At 46.5% G+C, this 19,243-nt stretch overlaps 1 protein-coding gene across 1 annotated transcript in view; it reads right to left on the minus strand.

Annotated features, from left to right (window-relative positions):
* The window catches only part of CDHR1 (cadherin related family member 1), a gene marked incomplete at its 3' end in the record, with an annotated part of 55,616 nt that overhangs the window by 2,285 nt on the left and 34,088 nt on the right, over positions 1-19,243 (minus strand). The window contains exons 12-16 of the mRNA XM_083364201.1: positions 18,799-18,951; positions 14,669-14,833; positions 8,895-8,962; positions 6,883-7,111; positions 3,126-3,380 (exon numbers count right to left, since the gene is read on the minus strand). Of these exons, the coding sequence (XP_083220327.1) occupies positions 3,126-3,380; positions 6,883-7,111; positions 8,895-8,962; positions 14,669-14,833; positions 18,799-18,951 (870 nt within the window). The remainder of the gene's footprint in view (positions 1-3,125; positions 3,381-6,882; positions 7,112-8,894; positions 8,963-14,668; positions 14,834-18,798; positions 18,952-19,243) is intronic.

Here is a 19,243-nt window from a genome sequence, read left to right on the forward strand (position 1 = left end):
CACGGACAAAAAAATAAATAAAAGAAATCACCTAGGCACTGAGATAATCCATTTTAGTTGAAGAGACAGGTGTTTTTTTTTAATCTATGGCAAATACCCAAGTCAAGTAATATGCAATGTAGTCTCTTCAAGGTACCGTATTAAAGACAAATGAATGAACAGTTTGCTTGGCAATTTAACACAGGGAATGTTGTGGTGCTCTCAAAATATTTTCCTGGATTTTATTCCTAGGATGAAGCCTGGATATTTTCAATTTTTTCCAGCACATGGCAGCAGAGTTCAGCGTGGTTAGAGAAATGGTAGAAAGGAAGTCATACATGCAGATGGGCCAAAATTTTAGATTTTATCTTTGATTTGATCTGAAAGCAAAATACAGGCAGTCCTTGTCTTATGATCACATGACACCCCCCCAGTCCCCGGGATGCTGCAACCGTCGTAAATATGAGTCAGTTGCCAAGCATCTGAATTTTGATGACACAACCATGGGAATGCTGCAATGGTCATAAGTGTGAAAAATGGTCATAAGTTCCTTTTTCCCCCAGCGCCATTGTAGCTTCAAATATTAAGTTGAGTGTTACCGGTAAGATGATTCAGTGCATAAACTTTGAGTACATTCACAATGGGATAAAGTCTCATCATTGAAATAAGAATATAAGCAAGGGAAAAAAATAAAATAATAATAATAATAATAATAATAATAATAATAATAATAATAATAATAATAATAATAATAATAAAGTTAGAAGGGACCTTGGAGGTCGTCTAAGGAAATCCTATACCATTTCAGACAAATGGCTGTCCAGTCTCTTCTTAAAAACTTCCAGTGTTGGAGCATTCACACCTTCTGTTGGCAGGTGGTTCCACTGGTTAATTGTTCTCACTGTCAGGAAATTTCTCCTTAGTTCTAGGTTGCTTCTCTCCTTGACTAGTTTCCATCCGTTGCTTCTTGTCCTGCCTTCAGTCACTTTGGAGAATAGCTTGGCTCCCTCTTCTTTCAGGCAGCCCCTGAGATATTGGAACACTGCTATCATGTAACCCCCTCGTCCTTCTTTACATTAAACTAGACATGCCAAATCCCAGCAACCGTTCCTTATATGTTTTAGCCTCCAGTCCCCTAATCATCTTTGTTGCTCTTCTCTGTACTCTTTCTAGAGTCTCGACACCTTTTTTACATCATGGTGACCAAAACTGGATGCAGTATTCCAAGTGTGGCCTTACCAAGGCCTTGTAAAGTGGTATTAACACTTCACGTGATCTTGATTCTATCCCTCTGTTAATGCAGCCTGGCACTGTTTATGACATACTTTCCCACCATTGAGACTTCGCCCAACCCATAAAAAAAATTCAAGCAAAGATTTTGATGTTATCGCAAAACAGCAGAAAAAAAAGGATAAGGTGACGGTTGCATCGGCTCAACCCATGGATTGTAAACAACTAATGTTTAAGCGGTGAGCGTGTTTTATTGCTCATTTGTTAAATCAGATTTGCTATCTACAGTACGAAATCTCTGTCAGCATCTTGGATGCTGACCCCAGACCAACCTTGTGTCAACCTAGAGGTAATAAATGGAATATATGGTAATAGCATATAGGCCATGGAATGGAAGACAGGAGTGTTCTTGTTATAAATGTGGACAATTTTATATGTTTTCTGCTAGGAGGAGTGAGAAGGTCATTTTGTATAAACCAAGGATCAGATAGACGTGTGATTCCCTTCCTGTGAAATGTCTTTAAAATGTTCTCTGTCATTTATCTTCATTGCTCTGGATGTCGGGAATGTCAGACTGCAGATATATGAGAAAGATCTTCTAAGGTACCTTCACACTTGCTCTGCCAACAAATTTTCAAGAAAACTGACAGCTTTTTACCCACCACAGAGAAATCATGCCCATTGATTCCACACAGGATGGAAATGTATATATATATATATATATATATATATATATATATATATATAAAACTTAAATGCATTTTAATAAATGCCCTTATGTTGGAGTTATCCTATTTGGTCCACATTCATGTGTTGGTTTATAAGATTAATAAGCTGCTTCTTCAATTAATAAAAAAAGCTATTAAAGATGAGGAAAATGTAATACTGAATAAACGGAGAGAAGGGAAACAAAACTTAGTAAAAGAGAGCCATCTCTAAAAGTCACTAACTGAACCAGGGTCTAGAGCAGGGGTGTCAAACTCAATTTCATGGAGGGCCGCATCAGCATTGCGGTTGCCCTCAGGGGGCCATGTGGGTGTTGCCTGGGTGGGCGTGGCCTACTGAGTGGGTGTGGCCAGAGTGCGTATGGCCTCCTGGGTGGTCATGGCCAGGTCTACATCGTTCGCATCAAGGGTGCCTATGGGGGCCTGGGCAGGAGTGGGACAGATCTGAGGGTCTCTGGCAGAAGGAGGGTCTCTGGGCCAGGGCCAAGGCAGTGGGGGCCGTTCCCTCCCTGTTTCCAGGATGGCTTCGTGGGCCACATGAAACCACTTCGCGGGTCGGATCCGGCCCCCGGGCCTTGTGTTTGACATGTCTGGTCTAGACAGAGGTTTAATTCAGATGGAAAATAAATTCATAACCAATCTCCAAACTTCACTTCTGGAGTGCGTACTTCCAGTTTTTACTCCAGAATTAGTGAGGAAAGAGAAGGGGATGGCTGGTCCCTAAAAAAGGGATTTTCTGAGTTCTGAGTGACCACCATATTTTTAGTCTTCAGCCTTCTTTCAAATTGCAATGAAAGTCATTTTGGTTTTCCCCTGCCCTTTTTTCAACGGCCGGCTTAAAGGAAGTCAGTTTTTTTACGTTATTTTGGATTTACATTGTTCTAGGGTTTTAAAGGCCATCATAGAAGTACTAATAAGTAGAATTTGTAATTAGGGGTAAACATTAGGTGTAGGCAGTTTAAATGAGAGCAAAGGTTTAGTGCAAGCTTAAGCGCTCTACAAAAATCGGACCTACTAATGGTCAAGGGAACTGAGCGGGAATAAAAGGAATTCGAAGTTTTACATCGGATCATATTCCAAGGTGTTATCCAACCACAATTTAATACAATTAACAGACACTGCAGATGTCTGTTGTTTTTCAGCCATCCACCTTAACTGCCCGCTTTTGTCATCCATTTTTCCTCTTCTTACCTCTTCTCTGATGCCAAGTTTCAGAACAGCTGTGGTGCTAAACGATGGAGATCCTCGATCCTTTGCTTGGATGATCACCGACCAAATGCAATCTTTGTTCTTGGTGATGTTGTGGATGACGTCCAAGGATCGGATGTAAGATTTCAGTTTAATTTCTCCAGAGCTTTGATCAATATCAAACACATCGGCTGGATCAGTCTGCATAATGGCGTAGTCCACAATGTTGTTGGGTTCTTCCGCATCTTGGTCTATTGCCTGCTTTGGGTTTTTTTAAGATTGATGAAAAAAACAACGTTATTTAATAAATGTTAAGTCTATTTTAAAGAAGGCAAGGAAAATTCACTGCACGACTATTTCTTGGATTCCCCAATATGGGTCCTGGGTTACACATCAATTTTCAGATTATACAGTGGAATATAATATAATATAATATATACTATATATATATATTTTCTGAGGTTTTCGCGGGTGTTCGTATGTGGATCTTTGGTTATTCGGGTTTTTCCCCGCGTAGAACTAAAGGTGTAGGGGCGACGTTTCGACGGAATCCCATCCGTCATCATCAGGCTGGTGGCTTCTGCTTCCTTCTTCTGGGAGAAGCATGTGGCTGTTTGTTCCTCTTTTTTAAACTGCCAGAGGGGGTGTGTTCTGTGGGTGGAGGTGTGCTCTGATTGGGTGGGGGAGTAAGTGTGTTCTGATTTGGTGGGAGTGTGTTTTGAATGGTGGGTGTGTTCTGATTGGGTGGGGGTGTGTTTTGAGTGGATGGGCTGGTCTCAGCTGCCAGCCTTAGACCTGAGCTGGTGAGTTGTGCTGCTTTTGTTCGGCTTCGTGTTTGTGGTGGTGCCATGTTTTTATAGTGGGTGTCAGTTTGCTTATTGTGTGGTTTGGAGGGGTTTAAAGTGGCTGATGTTGCAGCTGTAGTTAGGTTTCTGTTTTGTGGTTGTGCCTCGTTATCATTGTGGGTACGGATTTGCTTTTTGAATGGTTAAAATATATAGGTTAAGGAATGCCAGCGGGTTATTCCTAGGGGAAGAGCGTTCTCTGTGGGCGCGCCTGCCCTCTGGAATGATTTACCCATGGAACCCAGGACTGCCCCCGATCTGCGTTCATTTCGCCGGGACCTGAAAGCCTGGATTTTCCATCTATCAGGCCTGGACTGAAGGGGTTTTAGCTTTTTAAATATTGTTTTAATTGGGCTTAATTAATTTAATGTATTTTAATTTTATATTATCTTTTATATTGTCTTTTATATGCTGCCCTGTAAACTGCCCTGAGTCCTTCGGGAATAGGGCGGTATAGAAATTTAATTAAATAAATAAATAAATAAAATATTATAGATGATGGAGTGGAATCAGACTGGTTCCTGGACGGAAGCTTAACTATTAGAATTTTGAAATCACATTTCCTTTTCAAAACTTGTATTCCTGGCAATTTTTTTCTTTGTCGGTTTGCAAAATTGGACAGCAATGACAATGGTGAAGAATCATCATGGCGAAATGGAAGCATTCCCTCATTATAAATTTGAGGAGATGGTGTGTGTGTGGGGGGGGCAGTGGCGTAGCGTGGGTTGTCAGCACCTGGGGCAAGGCAAGTAATTTGCGGCCCCTAACCCGTGGATTTTAGCACTCGAGTCTGCCGCAGGGAGCCCCGCATCCTGGGCATCCGCCGCACCCCCCACCCACGCCTCCCCCGGGAAAAGGGGGAAGGTCCGGCATCCCCTCCCTCACGTGCGGCAGAAGCGCCGGGACCCGAGGCTGTGCCAGGAGGCGGGCGGCGCAGCGGATCCTCCGCTTCGGAGCCGGTGGGGGGGGCGGCTGGGGGCGACGCCGTCCCTTTCTTACCTCTGATGCCTGGAAGAGAGCGGGACCCACCAGCGCAGCTGCCCGTCTCGCTCAGGCATGCACCGCGGCTGGCCGGGGCTTCCGCCGGGGGCGCATCCGGGCGCGGGGAGCGAGGGAGGGGGCCGGCACGACGCCCCGTGAGCTTGGCAGCCCTTGGCCGGAGCTGCGGCTGAGCCTGGAGCCACACCAGCCCACACCTGCTGCCCCGGGAGAGCTTGGCTCGCTCCTCTGACCCCCCCTCCCGCCACCGCCGCCCCCTCAGCCACGTGTGCCGGGCCGCCACCGCGGGGGCCGCTCTAGCGCGGAGTGGGGGAGGTCGGTCCCCGTTTGGCCCGCCAGCCCCGGGAGAGCCCCGCGCGAGCGCCTCGCCAGCCGCTGAACTCTGGCTTTTGAGCAGGAGCGACCTTGCCCTGCTTGCCCTTGCCCGGCGCCGGGAGCAGCCGCCGCCGACCGCCCCGCTTTTCGCAAGCCCCGCTACGCCGCCGCCACCTGCCGCAGGGTGAGGGAGTCGGGGCCGCACTGGCGGGCGCTTCTCTGGCAGTGGGGCATGCTGGTGCCCTGCACTGCGCTCCGTCTGCGGGGGCCGCCCTGGGAAAGGTGGAAGTGCAGCTGTGGTCTGGGATGGCTCCGAGCCCTGTCTGGCCGGCTTTGTGCCTCCGTCCCCCAAGAGTAGCTGGTTGTGAGTTGCTGCTTCCCCGAGTGCGCCTCAGCCCCGGATCCCCCCCGCGGGACTCCAGCCGCGCGAAGGGCGCTTCGGCGCGTCTTCCATCCCTCCCGAGTGCGAGCGCGCCCCCCCATATGTTGCGCCCGGTGCGGCTGGCCCCCCCTGCACCCCCCACACTACGCCACTGGTGGGGGGGAGGGAACTGGAAGGAAAGCTTTCAAAAATAAATATTATTTGATTTATATTTCATGATAAGCCAATCCCACCAAATAAGCCCCACCAGATATATCTCAAAATTCTAAGAAGGAAAGAGAAAGATATTTCTCAATTATTTCTTTCTTCATTGTTCAGTTGCAGAACTTTCTCAACACAACTATGTCCTTCACTCTTTTCTAGAAAAGATCTTTTTTAAAATCTTTCTGCACTCCTTTCTAGAGGTGGTCTTTATTTATATTTCTTCCCACCTGCGCGATGAGTGTCTTCTGCTTTCATAAGCACTTCCCATTTGTTCATGTCTATACAAAAGTACGAAATACCCTTTGAAGTAAGGGACACTCGATCGGTTGCTGACACAACTCAAAGAGAAGGGCAACTTCCATTCTTATCCACCTAATTCTGTAGCTTAAAAAATAATATTGCCCTTTGGAAATGTGATAACATTTAGCTGAGCTGTGGAGTGCTTTGGATTCATTTCCCCCCAAAATGCCTTTGAAAGTCACTTCATTTCCCCCCCCCCTCAGGATCACAGAGGAACAGCGATTCTGGAAGAAGATGTAGCTGCTTTCAAGAGTTGCAGACAAGGGCTACTTTCATGTTGTCATGTTTTCCTTTCTGGAGATAAATCCAAAGCACTACACGGCCCCTATTATTTATTTATTTATTTATTTTAATTCCATTTATATCCCGCCCTTCTCCAAAGACTCAGGGCGGCTTACAAGCTTAGCAGTAGCCTTCATTCTATGTATATGCCTGCTTATTAGGGCTTTCACACACACCCCAAGCGGCATTATTACAAAGTCAGCTTAATTGCCCCCAACAATCTGGGTCCTCATTTTACCTACCTCGGAAGGATGGAAGGCTGAGTCAACCTTGAGCCTGGTGGGACGCGAACCTGCACTAATTGCAGGCAGCCGGTGTTACTTAAGGAGGCATTAGCCCACTGCTCCACCAAGGCTCTTAAGCTTTTAAGCTTTTAAAGCTTATGATCATCACGAACCATCACATTTCAGAGAGCAACAATCATTTGGCCCACCTCAACTTTTACTGGGGATCCAATGATCATGGTTTTTTCCTGAATATTCTCACTGAACTCTGGAGAGTGATCATTGACATCCAGGACGGTGATGAAGACTTCAGCCAAGCAATGTTTTCCTTCTATATCTTCTGCCTTCACAAAAAAATGGTACTTAGAGCTGATTTCTGCATCTAGGGTGGCCCACGGTTGGGTGTAGATAATTCCATTAGATGGATGGATCAGAAAACTGGGGAGGAAATTGGTGAGGAGTATGCTGATGACATATTCAGAAAAAGACGTACCCTATAGCTCAGAATCGTTATTGTCAAAATGATTAGAGATTAGAAATGATCTATTAACTGATTTAATTACACATCCCTTTAATCATTTTGCAGCACATCCAAAGCCACCTAAAGTCATTTTTTTACATAACCTCCTATTCTTCAAAGCCTTCAGAATTACTGTAATAAAGTTAGTCTTTCAGATTTGAAACTCATTGAGGGTTTTTTTTAACAATTACAAAGGCCATTTTTAAAATGTAAGGACACAAGACAATGAGCAGAATAGCTGAGGTGACTGACTTCGGAAGAATAATTTCATAACATGGGAGAGCAGGGAAGGACCACAGAGACAATTTAGTCCATAAACTAATCAGATTTGGTTACTAATTAGATAGTATGATCTTGGATTGAATAACTATCATAATTCTGTTCTGTTCTGTTCTGTTCAATGCTCTATCCCAGGGGTGTCAAACTGCCGGCCCGCAGGCTGGATGCGTCATGTAGAAGCCACGCCCACCCCATTGCCAGCAATAGCAAAACTATTCCGATACGTTGTGCGACATCACATGACGTCATGAATTTGACATGTGTGCTCTATCCTATCCTATCCTATCCTATCCTATCCTATCCTATCCTATCCTTCCTATCCTATCTATCCTACTCTACTCTACTCTACTCTACTCTACTCTACTCTACTCTACTCTACTCTATTCTATATCTACTTATCTAATTTATCTTCTATATCTATGTAACTATATATGTGTCTGTCTATCTATCTATCTATCTATCTATCTATCTATCATCTATCTATCCATCTATCATCTATCTATCTATCTATCTATCTTTCTATCTATCTATCTATCTATCTATCTATCTATCTATCTATCTATCTATCTATCTATGTCTGTCTGTCTGTCTGTCTCCATCCATATCTATCTATTCAGCCATCATCTGTCTATATACTATACTATATATCTATCTCTATCTATCTCTATCTAACAATCTGTGTCTCTCATACATCTCTCTCTCTCTCTCTCTCTCTCTCTCTCTCTCTCTCTCTCTCTCTCTCTCTCTTCTGTCTAATCTATCTGTCTAACAATCTTGATGGGTTAGTTGATAGTAAGCAACATTGTCACAGAAACTTCATGTAAAAGTAAGTATTCCCACAACGAGCACATCTTGACTTGAATGTTAAGGAATATTTTTTCTTTCAATACTCTGAATGGAGACCTTCAGAATGATAGCAAGAAATACTGAGAATTGCAGTACGAAGCAGGCAGCTCATCAGATCTACAGATTACAGTATGAAACGGTGAAGACCATTTCTTAATGGTTGCTATCCTAGAGAATCGAAATGGCAGGTTTTGCATTTAATGTCTTTCAGACTATCTCCTCCGTGTCTGCTCCACTCTGGAGACAGCAGTTCAGAAAAACAACTGCTCAGTCACTCTTTCATTTCAAATCATAGATTGATAATAGACTTTCATATAGACATTTGATTTGGGCAGGAGAAAAGAACCAGGAAGAACTTTGCTCTTTCCTTGTTCCTTGCCTTAATTAGAATAAGGTTGGAAAGAAATAGGAATGCAAAATTATCCTGCTTGAACACGACGATCCATTTTCTTTCCTTTTATTGCTCCTCACATATGCATTCCTGCATTTCCCCTCAAAATATTCTCTTTATATTAAAATGGTATATATATATATATATATGAGCACGGGCTTGCAATCAGTCGTATGGCAACTTACAAATCGGCTCCTGTTCCATAAATTGAGTATTTTACTTCGCCCCAGAGCCCTGAATCTGGATCATTTGCCTGTGAAAGAAAATGAAACAATTACAATGGGAAATTCTCAAGATTCATATGATTACATAGTTGCAAAAATTGTTGCGTACCTTTGGCGTAGAACAAATCAGACTAACGATTCCACATCAGTTTACATGTAAGCGTGTAGCAAGTTATTGGGATGGCTTATTGTTCAGGGGAATGAGCAATTCGGGGGTAGAAAATTTTCTTTCCGCTACTTCTTCAACCAGACGGTCACTATAATCTTAGGTAAAGGTAAAGGTTCCCCCGCACATGCGTGCTAGTCGTTTCAGACTCTAGGGGCCGGTGCTCATCTCCGTTTCAAAGCCGAAGAGCCAGCGCTTGTCCGAGGACGTCTCTGTGGTCATGTGGCCGGCATGACTGGACGCCAAAGGCGCACGGAACGCTGTTACCTTCCCACTGGAGTGGTCCCTATTTTTCTACTTGCATTTTTACGTGCTTTCAAACTGCTAGGTTGGCAGAAGCTGGGACGAGTAACAGGTGCTCACTCTGTTACGCGGCACTCGGGATTTGACCCACCAAACTGCCGACCTTCTGATCGACCAGCTCAGCGTCCTAACCCACTGAGCCATCGCATCCCTTGGGCAAAGAGGAGGAGTCGGCTTTTTACGTATCTGCTTCTCTTCTTTTTTTTTTTTTTGCAAATTTTGGGAAGATTACCCGGCTTTCTAAAATACAGGAGGTACTAGATCTGATTAATGTCTATGTCCCTTGATTTAGATTTGTCAATTAATGTAACAAAGGAGGACACGGTTTGAAGAGTACGAGGCCAAATAGCTACACTTTTTGGTTAGAACGCAGAACACAAAATGATAGGATGGGAAGGGACCCTGGAGGTCTTCTAGTCAGATCCCTTGCTCATGCAGGAAACCCTATGTCATTTCAGGCAAATGGCTGTCCAATCTCTAATTAAAAACCTCCAGGGATGGAGCACCCACAACTTCTATACGCAAGTCGTTGCAATGATTAATTTGTTCTCACTGCAAGGAAATTCCTTCTAATTTTCCAAGTTGGCTCTCTCTTTAATAATCCTTCATTATTTCTTGTTTTGCCTTCAGGTGTTTCGGACAATAGGTTGACCCTTTGTTCTCTGTGATAGCCCCTCAAATACTGGAAGACTGCTATTTTGCCATCCTCGTCCTTCTTTATGTTAGACTAGACATACCCAGTTCTTTCAATTGTTCATCGTATGGTTTGGCCTCCAGACCCCTTACCATCTTTATTTATTTATTTTTATTTATTTATTAATTAAACTTATATACCGCCCTTCTCCCATAGGACCCAGGGCAGTTCACAAGGCAATTAAAACAACATTACAATACAAAAATTAATAACAATTAAAATAGATTAAATTTTCCTGAATTAAAATCTAAAACCCCTATAACCCAATTACAATAAGTTAAAAATTAAAAATTGTCAGTCCTGGCCGGAAAGCTCAAAGAGCCAGGTCTTCAGGTCCCGGCGGAATGAACGAAAATCAGGGGTAGTCCTGAGCTCTATGGGTAACTGGTTCCAAAGGGCAGGCGCACCCACTGAGAAGGCCCTCCCCCTGGGTGTTATCCGCCAGCAGTCTGTTACCGGCGGCACCCTGAGAAGGCCCTCCCTGTGGGAGCGCACAGGATGAACTTGATGCCGGCAGCAGGTGTTCCCTCAGATATCCTGGACCCAAGCCATTTAGGGCTTTATAGGTCATCACCAGCACCTTGAATCTCAATTTGTCTTCTATGCATGCTTTCTAGGATATAATAATAATAATAATAATAATAATAATAATAATAATAATAATAATAATAATAATAATAATAATAAAGTTGGAAGAGACCTTGGAAGTCTTCTAGTCCAACCCCCTGCTCAGGCAGGAAACCCTATACCATTTCAGACAAATGGCTGTCCAGTCTCTTCTTAAAGAGAAGGTTAGGGAGGGGGAGGAAAGGGAGGGTGGGGAAGGAATCTGTAACCGGCACTCAGTCTGGACCTGTTAGAGGTCCCGACGGGACGGGGTCGGGGGAGGTGGCTGCTGGCGCTGGGAATGTGGGGGTGGGGCATCGAATCCCCACGGCGATAGGGTATGGCAGCAGGTGTTTGCGCAGAGGGCCATATCAACATCTGGGATCGCGCCCCCGCTATCTCCGAGCGGTGGCGCGCTCCGACCCTCCGGTTAGCACCCTCCTACCCGGGGATGAGGGTGATCAGGCCCCTGAGCTCAGGTTGGTCTATTTTAACGCTAGATCCGTAGTTAACAAAGCTCCCCTCATCCGTGATCTGATCGAGGAGGAATGTGCGGATCTAGCGTGCATCACGGAAACTTGGTTGGGTTCGGAGGGAGGGGTGCCTCTCACCGAGTTATGCCCGCCAGGTTTCCGGGTGCTGCACCAGCCACGGGCTCAGGGCAGGGGTGGTGGGGTGGCAGTGGTTATTCGGGAGACTTTGTGTCCCCGGGAGGCCACCATTGTCCAGATGGCCGGGAGTGAATCCCTCCTCTTGAGATGTGGTCCTCGGGTTCAGTTGGGCTTGTTGCTCACATACCTGGCGCCCAGCTGTGTGGCAACAGCCCTGCCTGAGCTGCTCGACACCCTCTCAGGGTTGGCGGTGGAGTTCCCCAGGCTTATAGTCCTGGGTGACTTCAACCTGCCATCACTGGGGGGGTCGTCGGAGTTAGCTCGGGAGTTCATGGCTTCCATGACAGCCATGGGCCTGTCCCAGGTTATTGAGGGCCCTACTCACGAGGGGGATCATACTCTCGACCTGGTGTTCCTGTCTGGACAGTGGTTGGATGATCTGGGAGGGGGTTCTCCGTCCATCACCCCTCTGTCATGGTCAGATCATCACCTCCTGAGGCTGGTTTTCCGTCATGCCATCCCCCGCCGCTGGGCGGCGGAACCGACCAGGTGGTTCCGCCCCAGGCGCCTAATGGACCCGGATCGGTTCCAGAGGGCGCTTGGGCCGATACCTATCACCCTTACCCACAGCCCAGTCGATGCTCTGGTGGAGGCCTGGGAAACGGCTGCCACCAGGGCACTCGACTGTGTTGTACCCATGCGACCTCTGACTCGGCGCAGATCCCGTTGGGCTCCATGGTTCTCTGTGGAGCTCCGGGAGATGAAGCGTCGGAGACGAGGTCTAGAGAGCGGTTGGAGATCCAGCCGATCCGAATCCGACCGATTGCAGTTAAGAACCTTCATAAGGTCTTATCTTGCGGCGATAAGGACGGCGAAGTCTAACTACTTTGCCGCCCTTGTCGCGTCCGCAGATAATCGCCCGGCCGCCCTGTTTAGGGTGACTCGCTCCCTCCTTAACCAGGAGGTGAGGGAGGATCCCTTGCAGGGACGAGCCGAGGAGTTTAGTCATCATCTGACGGAAAAAATCGCTCGGATCCGGACCGGCTTGGACTCTGACTGGGCAGAGTCTGATGTGGAGGAATCAGGCGGTCTTAAGCACGTTATCTGGACTGAGTTCGACCCTGTTTCCCCTGATGATGTGGACAGGATCATGGGGAGACTGAGCTCCACCACCTGTTTGTTGGATCCGTGCCCCTCCTGGCTAGCTTATGCGGCTCGGGAGGGAACACGAGGCTGGTTCCATGCAGTGATAACTGCTTCTTTGAAGGAGGGTGTCTTCCCTGCCGCCTTGAAGGAGGCGGTGGTGAGACCCCTCCTCAAGAAGCCTGCTTTGGACCCGGCTGTTTTAAACAACTATCGTCCAGTCTCCAACCTTCGCTTCCTGGCGAAGGTTGTTGAGAGTGTGGTGGCGCATCAGCTCCCTCTGTTCCTGGAGGAAACTGATTATCTGGACCCGTACCAATCGGGCTTCAGGCCCGGACACAGCACGGAGACGGCATTGGTCGCGCTGGTGAATGATCTCTGGAGGGCTAGGGACAGGGGTTGCTCCTCTGTCCTGGTCCTATTAGATCTCTCAGCGGCTTTCGATACCATCGACCATGGTATCCTGCTGCGGCGTCTCAGGGGGTTGGGAGTGGGAGGCACCGTCCTACGGTGGTTCTCCTCCTACCTCCAGGGCCGCTCGCAGTCGGTGTTGACAGGAGGGCAGAGATCCGCCCCGAGGTCTCTCATTTGTGGAGTCCCTCAGGGGTCGGTTCTCTCGCCCCTCCTGTTCAACATCTACATGAAGCCGCTGGGCGAGATCATTCGTGGTTTTGGGGTGGGGTATCACCAGTACGCTGATGATACCCAACTTTTTCTTTCCACCCCGAACCAACCCAGTGATGCCCTCTCCGTGATGTCCCGGTGCCTGGAGGCGGTCCAGGTCTGGATGGGGAGAAACAGGCTTCGTCTCAATCCCGCCAAGACTGAGTGGCTGTGCATATCGGCGTCTCGGGTTAACCAAGTTATTCCAACTCTAATGATGGGGGGTGAGGTGTTACCCCCCGTTGATAGGGCTCGCAACTTGGGCGTCCTCCTGGATTCACGGCTCAATTTTGAAGATCACATAGGAGCCGTGACCAGGGGGGCTTTTGCACAGGTTCGCCTGGTGCGCCAGTTGCGTCCCTATCTGGACCGAGACGCCCTACGCACAGTCACTCATGCGCTTGTGACCTCCCGTTTGGACTACTGTAACGCTCTCTACATGGGGCTGCCCTTGAAGACCACTCGGAGGCTTCAACTGGTGCAGAATGCGGCCGCGCGAGTTGTAATGGGGGTTTCCCGATACTCCCATGTAACACCTCTACTCCGCGAGCTGCATTGGCTTCCGGTTGCCCTCCGGGTGAAATTCAAGGTGCTGGTTATCACCTATAAAGCCCTACATGGCCTGGGTCCGGGTTATTTGAGGGAACACCTGCTGCCGGCATCAAACGCCCTTCGCCCAGTGCGCTCCCACAGGGAGGGTCTGCTCAGGGTTCCGCCGGTGAGAGATTGCCGGCGGGTGACACCCAGGGATAGGGCCTTCTCGGTGGGAGCGCCTGCCCTCTGGAACCAGCTGCCAGTAGAGCTGAGGACTGCTCCCGACCTCCGATCATTCCGCCGGGGCCTGAAGACCTGGCTCTTTGAGCTCTCGGGCCCAGGCTGAGGGGAAAATTTTAACTGGGGTTTTAATGTACAGGGTGAATTTAATGCTTTTTAAATTGGTTTTAACTTTTGTATGTTTTGATTTTTAATTCCCTGTAAACCGCCCTGAGTCCTCAGGGAAAGGGCGGTATACAAATGCAAATATTAAATTAAATTAAATTAAAAACCTCCAGTGTTGGAGCATTCACCACCTCTGGAGGCAGGTTGTTCCACTGATTAATTGTTCTGTCAGCAAATGTATACTTAGTTCTAAGTTGTTTCTCTCTTTCATTAGTTTCCAACAATTCTTCTCCTGCCTTCAGGTGCTTTGGAGAATAGCTTGACTCCCTCTTCTTTGGGGCAGCCCCTGAGATATTAGAAGGCTGCTATCATGTCGCCCCTCGTCCTTCTCTTCATTAAACTAGACATGCTCAATTCCAGCAACCGTTCTTTTTCTTTTTTTAGCCTCCAGTCCCCTAATCATCTTTGTTGCCCTTCTCTGCACTCCTTCTAGAGTCTTTTTTACATTGTGGTGACCAAAACTGGATGCAGCTTTCCACGTGTGGTCTTGCCAAGGCCTTGTAAAGTGGTATTAAGACTTCACGTGATCTTAACGTCTATTCTGTATCATGTATTAATAGGTTGACTATTAAGAAAGGTGTAAGGCTTTTAAAGAATGAAGTTTACTTACAGTTACAGCAACGACATTAGATCCCCCAGGAGAATTCTCTGGGATCTTGGCGATATAGTAATCAGTTGAAAATTGAGGGGTGTTGTCATTGGTGTCCAGCAGATGAATCACAATATCAGCTGTTGAACTAAATTTCTCAGGTGTGTTCACTTCTACTGCAAGAAGCTAAGGCAGTAAACAGGGCAGTGAGAATTTGCTATTTTAAAATATATGAAAGGGTTTCCTTCCTAACAGATTAACACTGGTGTTCAAATGGTTATAGAGAAAAGACATGATTTGTTATCATGCATTATAGGTGGATTCGGATCATTTTCCTCCATAAATTAAAGGACCTGTATAATGCTTTTGACTCATACTGGGATCTCTTTATCAAGTTTTATTTTTTTATTTTTAATCCCATTTATATCCCGCCCTTCTCCGAAGACTCAGGGCGGCTTACAATTTAAGCACAAACCAATGTGCTTAGCAATAGCCTTCATTCTTATGCATATGCCTGCTTATTAGGGCTTTCACCCACCCCAAGCGGCATTATTACAAAGTCAGCTTAATTGCCCCCAACAATCTGGGTCCTCATTTTACCTACCTCGGAAGGATGGAAGGCTGAGTCAACCTTGAGCCTGGTGGGACGCGAACCTGCACTAATTGCAGGCAGCTGGTGTTACTTAAGGAGGCATTAGCCCACTGCTCCACCAAGTTGTAGAACTTGTACACAAAACATATCATACTGTAGGCCAGATTTATGCAGAAATATTGAAAATATTTCAGTAAAATATTTCTTTTAAGCACCATCATGGATACGGTAAAAGAAACAGATAAAGAAACGTTCCCAAGAGTTATTAAAGAAAGAGGCTTGTAAGTGCATGTGTGTAGTAGCATGTAAAGATGCGTAAAAAGGTCACCAGATGGTTGGCCTACTTCTACAGTAGTGGCCAAAACGTTTTGGGAAAAGTGTATTTTTGAGGTTTGAGGGCTAATAACACCACTTTGTTTTGGAGTAGTACCATAACATTAATGGAAAATTAATTTTCCATTAATTAATTAATTAATTTCAATGGAAAGATAATTTAATCAAGAATGTAATGCAACATAGTTTGTTCAATTATCTATACTGCATTCTATGAAAAGTTATAGCCAAATAACCAGGAAAAGGAAGCACAACTTGCTTAGGTTGATATCGGCTAGCTTTCCTTCATCTGATTGTAGCCAATGAGCATCAGTGTTTAGAGAGCCAATCAGGTGTCATCTTGTTTCGGCAATGAGCCAATCAGAGATCACAGTAGGATTCAGTTAGTGATGTCATGTCTTGAAGCTGAGAGGAGGACATTTGTCAGTGTGCTATGTGATGGCTATCAAGTTGGTTGGGTTTTTTGTGTTCTTTCATTGACTTAGCTTGTAAAACACAATAAAATTAAAGTAAGGGTACAAAGAATTGACTGCTCACCCAGAAAGCAATGTAAAATAGTGTTATTAAATGAACAAGGCTACAGTTATAAAGAAATTAGAAGTAAAATTGGTGGAAACTTAACCAAAGGTGGCATTTCTACTGTACACTTTTCCCAAAAGGTTTCCACAATTTTGGCCACTACTGTATTTGGGGAGCCTGCCCTCTCAGCTGGCCAGAAATAAATTCTTCTTGAAAAATGACTATGACTCAAGAGTTCTTTCCTCAGAGAAATCCAGATTAAAATGTCCTTGCAATGGTTTCTCCCTAAGAATCCAGCCATGAATTATCTTGATATTCTCTGATGAAAACTACAGGTTAAGGGTATTAGAAACACGAGATCCCACCATTTCACACAGAGATATCCATAGTTTGTGTATTTATTTATTTATTTATTTATTTAATTTATATACCGCCCTTCTCTCAAGAGACTCAGGGCGGTTAACAGGGCAATACGTAAAAAACAGATACAAAAGTTAAAATTATTAAAACATGATTAAACAATGCCCATAGTACAAATTTAAAATTAAAGTCATAATAACAAACCCACCCCATCCCATCAGGCCAGGCCCGCTTCCTTAAAGAGATGGGTTTTAAGGTCGCGCCGGAAGGAGCGGAGGTCGGGCGCCATCCGGAGCTCTACCGGAAGATGGTTCCATAAGTCCGGTGCACCCACAGAGAACGCTCTCCCCCTGGGGGCCACCAGTCGGCATTCTTTGACCGGCGGCACCCTGAGGAGGCCCACTCTGTGGGAGCGTACAGGGCGGAGGGAAGTTGACGCCGGCTGCAGGTGCTCCCCAAGGTATTCTGGACCCATGCCATGGAGGGCTTTGTAGGTCATTACCAACACCTTGAACCTCACCCGGAAGACAACTGGCAACCAATGCAGCTCGCGGAGCAAAGGTGTAACACGGGAGTATCGGGAGACCCCCGACACAACTCTCGCGGCTGCATTCTGTGCCAGCTGGAGCCTCCGAGTGGTCTTCAAGGGTAGCCCCATGTAGAGAGCGTTGCAGTAATCAAGACGAGAGGTCACGAGCGCATGAGTGACCGTGCGCAAGGCATCCCGGTCTAGATAGGGCCGCAACTGGCGCACCAGGCGAACCTGGGCGAACGCCCCCCTAGTTACAGCTACAATATGGTCTTCTAAAGAGAGCTGTGAATCTAGGAGGACTCCCAAGTTGCGAGCCCTATCTACAGGAGGTAATGACTCACCCCCCATAATGAGGGGTGGGATATCCTGAATATCTCGGGATGCCGGTACGCACAGCCACTCCGTCTTGTCGGGGTTGAGACGAAGCCTGTTCCTCCCCATCCAGACCCGGACCGCCTCCAGGCACCAGGACATCACGTCGAGGGCATCACTGGGGTGGTTTGGGGTCAAAATGAAAAGTTGGGTATCATCAGCATACTGATGATACCCAACTCCAAAACCACGAATGATCTCACCCAGCGGTTTCATGTAGATGTTGAACAGAAGGGGCGAGAGGACCGACCCCTGAGGGACTCCACAAGCGAGAGGCCTCGCGGTCGACCTCTGCCCCCCCGTCAACACCGACTGCGAACGTCCCAGGAGATAGGAGGAGAACCACTGAAGAACCGTGCCTCCCACTCCCAATCCCCTGAGACGCCGCAGCAAGATACCATGGTCGATGGTATCGAAAGCCGCTGAGAGGTCTAATAGGACTAGAACAGAGGAGTATCCTCTGTCCCGAGCCCTCCAGAGATCATTCACCAGCGCGACCAATGCCGTCTCCGTGCTGTACCCAGGCCTGAAGCCCGATTGGTACGGGTCTAGATAATCCGCTTCATCCAGGACCAGAGGGAGCTGATGCGCCACCACACTCTCAACAACCTTCGCAAGGAAGCGAAGGTTGGAGACTGGACGAAAGTTATTCAAAACAGCCGGATCCAAGGTAGGCTTCTTGAGGAGAGGTCTCACCACCGCCTCCTTCAAGGCGGCGGGAAAACTGCCCTCACTCAAAGAAGCAGCTATAACCGCCTGGAACCAGCTTCGTGTCCCCTCCCGGGCTGCATAAACCAGCCAGGAAGGGCACGGGTCCAATAAACATGTATAAAGTTTAACATGTGAATCTGGTCAGTGACCATGTCAGCTTCAGAATCTTTCAAGTGTTTCATCTTTATTTTTCCTGTTGTTCTTCTCCGAAAGCTTTATGGAGATTCTCGAAGTCGTCCAGGTCATAGTTATCCCAAAGATGGTTTTTCATGAGGCAAATAGACTTTCGTGTTTCACTTCTCATGCAAGGAACTTCAGAGTCAGAGCTGAAGAAGCTTCTTGGATGAGAAGCAAAATCTCTTCAAAGAAAAAACAATGGGGTCCAGTTGCCTCATGAAAAAGCATCTTTGGGTCTCCAAAAGGTTTGAAGTTCTGAGCTAAAGGGAGTCCCAAAAGTGCTTTCCAAAAAGATTGGTTTTTTTCCTTAAAAAAATGTTTCATTTCTTATCCAAGGAGCTTGAGAACTTGAAGAACATTCTTAGATGAGAAGCGAAATGTTTTCAAGGAAAAATCCCAAGGAAGTCCAGTTGCCTTTTGGAAAAGCAGCTTGGAGACAACCGTGACCTGGAGGATTGACAATCTCCCTGAACCCAGGAGAGCAAAAACAGAGTCCATTCCCTCTTTTGATTATGACCTTGAATTGAAGAAAGTAAAAAAAAGTCATTGCAATACCTTGAAGCTTAACTCCTGGAACTTTTCGTAATCAATGGCAGCAGAATTTTCCACTATTATCGTGACTTGGGCTTCATTGAGGACTGTCTGAGGGACGACGCGGAGAATTCCATCGAGCCCAACAAGGTGGAGGTTAAATTTAGCATTTGCTCCCTGTGAAGACAGCATGAAAGAAATTAGCTCTGTTGATGGTGGTGTGAAACAGCATCGCTCCACTTCTCATACAGTATATGTCCATAAACAAGGTCTTCTCTTTATACTTTATTCCCACATGCAACAGCCACCTCACCCAAATTTCTTTCCATCGGGATTCCTGTACGATCCCAGGAAAAAATGCAGCTATTTTTAAGTGATACAGTAGGCTCCTTGCTGTTCTCCGAGTTGATGATTTTTTTGCAGAGTTTAATGACCCAACTAGGTAACATCACCAATGCTACAAGGGAAT

The sequence above is a fragment of the Vipera ursinii genome (genome assembly GCF_947247035.1).
Source record: "Vipera ursinii genome assembly, chromosome: 5".
Taxonomy (NCBI): Eukaryota; Metazoa; Chordata; class Lepidosauria; order Squamata; family Viperidae; genus Vipera; species Vipera ursinii.